Source organism: Aptenodytes forsteri, unplaced genomic scaffold (genome assembly GCF_000699145.1).
Source record: "Aptenodytes forsteri isolate BGI_AS27 unplaced genomic scaffold, ASM69914v1 Scaffold61, whole genome shotgun sequence".
Lineage (NCBI taxonomy): Eukaryota > Metazoa > Chordata > Aves > Sphenisciformes > Spheniscidae > Aptenodytes > Aptenodytes forsteri.
This window is the reverse complement of record NW_008794443.1, coordinates 5,308,625-5,315,362: the sequence shown is the minus strand read 5'-3', so window position 1 is coordinate 5,315,362 and position 6,738 is coordinate 5,308,625. Positions and strand designations below refer to the sequence as shown.

The 6,738-nt window shown below is 37.9% G+C and overlaps 1 protein-coding gene across 1 annotated transcript in view; it reads right to left on the bottom strand.

Annotated features, from left to right (window-relative positions):
• The window catches only part of ATG3 (autophagy related 3), a 22,596-nt gene that overhangs the window by 6,068 nt on the left and 9,790 nt on the right, over nt 1–6,738 (bottom strand). Inside the window, exons 6-10 of the mRNA XM_009289799.1 lie at nt 6,006–6,055; nt 3,911–3,992; nt 3,357–3,391; nt 2,428–2,583; nt 1,633–1,760 (exon numbers count right to left, since the gene is read on the bottom strand). Of these exons, the coding sequence (XP_009288074.1) occupies nt 1,633–1,760; nt 2,428–2,583; nt 3,357–3,391; nt 3,911–3,992; nt 6,006–6,055 (451 nt within the window). The remainder of the gene's footprint in view (nt 1–1,632; nt 1,761–2,427; nt 2,584–3,356; nt 3,392–3,910; nt 3,993–6,005; nt 6,056–6,738) is intronic.

Below are 6,738 nucleotides of genomic sequence, written 5' to 3'. Positions count from 1 at the left end.
CCCCCCCAGCTGCCTTTTCCAAAGCTGAAGGCTCCCAGGTTATTCAATCATTTCTTATGGCAAAGAGCTTCATAACCTCAGTTATTCCGGACAACCCCTCTGTATCTTTTCCAGTTTTAGTCTTCCTTCATCTCACAGACTACAGAACAGATGACCAGAGCTGTACTGCAATATTCAACATGTGGGCGGTCCCACAGATTAAGAGGCCTTATGCTGTCTTCCGTTCTTTTTCTAACAGTTTTCCAAGTTCTGCTTCCTCTACTACTCTTGAGCACCGAGACTGACATTTTCACAGGTTTATTGTGTTAGTGTAGACTTAAACCTGAGGATTTAAAGACGAACAATAAACTTCACCACTTCAAATTTTTCTACAAGACAGCTAAACTGGGGAAAAAAAAAGCTATTTCCCAGTTGTACAATGGCTTCTCTACTCAATATTGTCCAGATATAAGCCTGACTGCTTGGTGAAAGCAAAGACTGTTGTAAAGCAGTAGTTAAAGAACTATGAACTGGAAGAAACACGAGATACAGATTTACAAAGCCCATGAATATACATCCTCATAATAAGATCAAAAGTAGCCATAAACTACTTGGTGCAAAGCTCCCTTGCTCTCTCTCTCTCTAAAGAATGGTATACCCTTCCCAAGACTAATCTTATGATCAAATAATTCCTAAACCAGAAACAAGAATGTTTTGAGTCTGCAAAAACTACAAGCTTGTCAACAACAAGCTGATTATTTGACACCTCAGCTAGTGACATAGATCCCAGAAGTGTTTCTTTAAGTCAAAAGAAATTACAAGACTTAAAGGGGCAATCTGGACTCTTTTTTTTTAAACATATGCAAGACTACAAAGAGTGTCTCTTTTTAAAATGAGATAAAAGCCTAAACTATCCCCAAGAACTTCATACTATCAAGAAGCTGAGGAGTTACACTGTTTAAGATATTGGCTCTGTATCACTAAGACACCTAAAAGGATGTTAGGGCCTACATCTAAGACAAAAGGCACCTTTCAAACACCTAGAAAAAAAAAATCTGTGCAGCTAGTCGAACTACAGACTCTCTCTGTCTTGGGTGAGAAATATGGAAAACACAACAGAAAAGACCCTAAAAAACACAAGTGTGTTTTGCACTTGTGTTCAACAAATATTTCAGTGTGGTGATTAAAGGACCTCTATTTATCAGTGTAAAATTTCAAGGATTTCTGGGGGAGCAGAAGGTAGTTATTACAAAATAAGAAAGAGTTATTTCCTGTTCAAATAGCTTTTTCTGCTCCCAAAGTATACATTATACTTTTACTCTCCCAAAAAAGCAGCAAATTAAAGTATAAGGAGAACCTTCTTTTATAGAGTTCTAGTAGTCTGCCATCTTCTGGAGTCTGTAGGAAAGTGGACGAAAAGCAAGTTGAGCAGAGAGAAGAGAGCTCTAACTGCAGAATACACTTGCGCCAGCGAGCACCGGAATGACTTCAGAGAATCGCTGGTATCTTCCTTTCACACTGCCTCAGAAGCTAACAGACCACTATGGCAGCCAACTGTAGGAATATGTCCAGAAAATCTGAACCAAATCCTTAACAAGACCAGTGAAGTGTCTTGTATCTGCATGCTGAATCAGACCAGAAACAAAAACTTACCTGCATGGATGAACTGAGCACATGGGAGGTGGAGGAAGATGAGGATGGTTTTCAATGGTCACTGTTTTCTTGACGTGATCTTGACTAATATCTTCGTACATATGCTCTACTGTTAAAGGCTGCCGTTGCTATATGGGGAAAAAGGAACATGAGAACAAAAGCATTACTAACAAAGAATCTTGTGCTCCTCCTCAGCAATTCTAACATCATTAGCAGATGAAACACCATAAATTATAAGCATCTAACATACAACAGTTCTGAAGGTACACTGAAAGAAGTGATAGTGTTAAAATCCACATCGTGTAGAAATAGTACTGCACAAGTTTTTGTTTTTAATATACCAGGTGAACGGTAAAGTGAAGAACCACCTAGGTTCCCATCTAGGTATTTGAGCTGTAAGCCCTAACCAACTTTAACTCAAGAAACTTAGTCATTAAAGGGAAGAGTGATTTATCTAATCCTCTCCCTCTGAAGATCATAAAAACACATACCTGCTTACATGACTAAGTTTACTGGGCTTATTACTAGCTCTACAGAGCTAACAGAAACTCAAATGACAGAGCATGATTTCCTTCCTTCCAAAAGTGCTCGGTTACCAAGTACAATTTTCAGTGAAATTGTTCCTACTTCTTCCTGCAAGTACCGTAAGTCCTGCCTGCAACCCTGACTGTAGAATGGTTAGCTCACCATTTTTTCCTTTAAATTTCTACTGTGAATAAGCAACAAAATAGCCTTGCTATTTGACATGGTGAGTCTAATTTCACAGAAGTGGGGAAAAAACCAACATATCTATACCTCATCATATCCAAATAACCAGAGCCTTGGAGTTTGGTAATATTTGTCATAAGTGATGTAGAGGTCATAAGTTCTAGTCTGTAGAATAGCATCTTCCCCTCCAACATCAACTTTAGCTTTGTTAGCTTCTACAATCTGTCTTGTGTCAAGCGTTGCCTGGTTCAAGGTAAAAATGACAACATTAGTATAGTCTTGTTTGGGTGCCCTCATTTCCCATCCTAAGTAGTTACATAAAGCTGTAAAACTGAAACTAATGTTCTTAAGCAAGCATTAAAAAAAAAAACCATAGGCTTTTGGGTTTTATCTTTAAATTAGGAGTACCACTTTCTCTCCCACCAAGTAGTTTTTGGTTTTATTTTTGGTGGGGTTTTTTGTTTTTTAAAAAAGGTCCAATTTCTTAAGGAAGCATGCAACTACGTTGACACATCCCCCTCCCTTCTTTCACCAATAACTTTTGAACCCAACAGACAATTCCAATGAAATTCAGAAGGCAGAGGTCTCAGTTTATGCAGGTTCATTAAGACCTTAGCAGAGTACCACAAATAACAATGCCCTCTGTTTTCTCTCATGACAGTCTGGTGCATCAGTGCAATCTACTGAACCTATAAGCCACTCATCCTCCACATGTAAGCCTCAAGAACAACCACTGCATTTTTTACCTCTTGCAAATACAGCACTGTGTGTAAGCAGAGTGAAAAGGATCAGCAAAAAAAGCAAAATTACTGTCATCAAAATCTTTGAGGACCTAAGAGTTAAGGTTACTTCAGTAGGTTGGCAGGAGACAAATCCATAGGAAACCAGGCTCAGTAATCCCAGTGCTCAATAACAATCTTGTTATGTCAGCCATTTGTTATCATTATTTTTACTTTGCTTGTGCTCATACTGGTGATAAGCATTATAACAGACAAGATAGAGAACTGTTCACTCACATCATCTGTCTCCAATAGCCCACTTTCTTCATACTCTGAAAAGAAGACCCATAAAATTCTGTGTTCAGCTTGTAGCTAGTCATCATATTTCTCATTCATAATCAACTCCTTTAAAACAATCTACACGTATCTAAAGATGTTTTATTCAGGCAGACTTCCCAATCCCAAAACCAGACTATACCTTTTTTAATACAAATTTGATGAAGACTACAGTAAGTACATGATAAGCAATCCTTAAGTGGTTTTAAGTAGGCAGATTGAGTTTAAGTGTAGGTATGAAGCAGGAAGGAAGCTGTGCTAAATCCCTAATTTATACTTGCTTGGATCTGTTCTGCTACTCAAATTAATTTCCCAGTCACATAACATTCATACAGGTTTTGGCACACAAGTTAGAGTAAACATGCACCAATAAGACCATACAAAAGATGATAAAGAGCATATGCCTGCTGAATTTTTCAGCACACATTCCAAGAAGCGAGTAGTGTTTTCTTAGAGTGTGCTGCTTTAGTTAAAGGCCTGAAATAAAGCACGTCCCACCCAATTTAAGGAAATACCTTCCATGTCTGCAGCTTCTCCTTCATCTTCTTCATCATCATCTTCACAAGATGCTGAACGTTCCGGTATTTTTATATTATCCTTTAGAAGTTAAATTGAAAACGCTGCTTTAAAGATTGTTACATCTACACAGCCTAACAGCCCCGGCAAATTTAAGGCGTAAGTCCAGTCAATACATACAGCAAACCAGAAAAATAATTTCTGCAATATTAAGAAGGACGATACTGAACTCAAATATTTGCTTATTAACCAAACGTAGTTTCAAAGTTCTAGTATGACATTAAAAATCCACTAAAAAGTTCTCCTTTGACTTTGTAATCTGGAATGATTTAATTCCTAAGCAAAGAAGAATAAACACGGTGTTAAACAGCCCATAATTTCTTTTCAAAAACCCCACTTATCTCAAATGAAAGGCTATGACTAAACATGTAGGTTAAGATTTTATATGTCCTAACCCACAGCCAACTGTGCAGCAGTTATCATAAAATCATAGAATATCTCAAGCTGGAAGGGACCCATAAGGATGATGGAGTCCAACTCCCTGCTCCTCGCAGGACTACCTAAAACTAAATCATATGACTAAGAGCGTTGTCCAGTTCCATAAACTAAGGGCATCCTCCAGTTCCATAATTGTTTTTAAAACACAAGAGAGTCCTTAAAGATCTCACATTTTGATATCATTGTCTGAGGAAGCAGAGTCCAACAGAAATGAATACGGCACAGGCCCTCAGCCAACTTTTTCTTTTGGGCATTGTGGGCCTACGCATAGCATTTGAACCCAACAGACAACCCCAGTGAAATTCAGAAGGGGGAGGTCTTGATTTACACAGGTTTCATGAAGACTTTAGGAGAATACTCCAAATAATGATTACAATTAGAAGCTGCTCTAATTTTAAGCATCAGGTGGCTGGTTTCCTCATTAAAAATCCAAAACATCAAAACCAGTAAGAAACTAAGTTGTGAAGTGCTTTGGCAAACAGAACAGTAGCAGAAAAAGAATTGTCCTTCTGGATTGGACCTGTGGTCCAAGAAACGAAGTACTGTACAACAAGCAAGTTTTTCTACATACAATATATTAGAAGTGAAATCCAATTCATAACACACAACAGCAGTTATGAATCACAATAACATTCTGCAAGTATTGTGTTTCACAGAAATAGTGATCACCTCTAGGTATTCCTTAGAGTGTTTCTTCTACCCTTATGTTACTGGCTTGTGAAAAAGCAATATTTTTACTATGTTCACTTGAAATACAGTCTCACTTGAAATACATGTATTTCACAGTTCATCACATCAATAGCATTTTGAGCTGTTTACAACTGTGTGGTAGCAGGCAGCAGCCCATTCTCTTTCCCCCTAATTTTTAGAATCCAAAGCTTTGTGGTTGGATTCGCATAGCACACAGACAGAACTCTGCTTTAACAACCAACTCATCTTTAAAAGCATTTTGTGTCTCTGTGACTTTCTCCATGTTTCTTAAACATGCTAGCTAACACATTTCCACTTCAAGTACTTCCAACTGTTCTCAGTTTCCTGAGGACTTCAAGTTTCAGATTTAGCTCCTGCTGCAGGGCTTTTTGGAAACAGGTGCAGAAACTGATGACTTTGTAAGATGTATACATTTAAACAGTTTTAGTACTTCTAAACTTGAGGGCACAAGCCTCAAACAGGACCAAATGTGTTAAAACTCTGCTTGCAGTAGTTAAAGATTATGAAGAAATAGTTTACATCCCTACATTATTTTTCCGTATAAAAATTTCTTTACACTGGATCTCCAACCATTAGTTTCTTGAGACACAAAGATGCGGTATCACTGTAAACAGAATTTCATTTTCAGTTTGTAGAAGCCTGGCACAAGAGCATACTGGCTAAAGACATTCCAAAAAGCACACTGCCTCAGTAAACGCACAGTAATAAGGAGATGCACATGCTTAAACTAGTATCATGGGCTCTGAAGGTCAATGTATATCTGCAACACACCTAGTGACAAAGTATATTTTTATCTTTCACAGGCAATACTAGATTGCTGCAGGTAAGACTTCTATTACCTTTAGGTCCTGTAATAAAGCAAGGGGAAAATTTAGAAACAAGTACCTTACTGTCTAGTGTGATCTCCTTAACTGCTTCTGTTGCACCCACTATACCTGTTAATTGAAGAAGAAGTTTGCATTAAAAAAGCTTGTTTATTTGTTGCAGAATAGTATAGAAAGAGGTTGCAAAGATTTCAGAAAGCAGCATATGATCTTTCCAAGTCACATCTCAACAATTTCGATATTTGCAGGGCTGTTTATTTGGTATTGGTAGCATGCTTGGTGCTGGACATCTATAAAGAAACCATACCAGTAACATGGAGCACAACAGCACAGCTCTTGCACATCATACAAATTTTGTTGATGGAACACTGCAAAGTAATTTGGATTTTTATTTTAACGAATTTTTGCATAGAAGTGAGTTCAGGCATTCATGTCACAATAACGGAACTCAACTTCATGAGCAAGGCATGCATTTATGAATATTTCTGAGCATCTTGAAAGCAAGGTGTTCACGCCAAAGCAATAATGTAGCAGAACACTCCATGCTTTTAGCTGAGAGGAAGCAGGGGTAAAAAACATCCCAAATCACAGTACTATCAACTCTTGAGTTCCTCCCCATTAGCTTCCTAGTTTTACTGCAGCTCTCACCCAGTACTCTTTGGGATACGTGACAAGATTCTGCTTTGACACAGTACATTTATTTAATTAACTCTTCAGCTGAAAATAAGTTACATAGAATCATAGAATTGTTAAGGTTGGAAAAGACCTCTAAGATCATCGAGTCCAACCGTCAA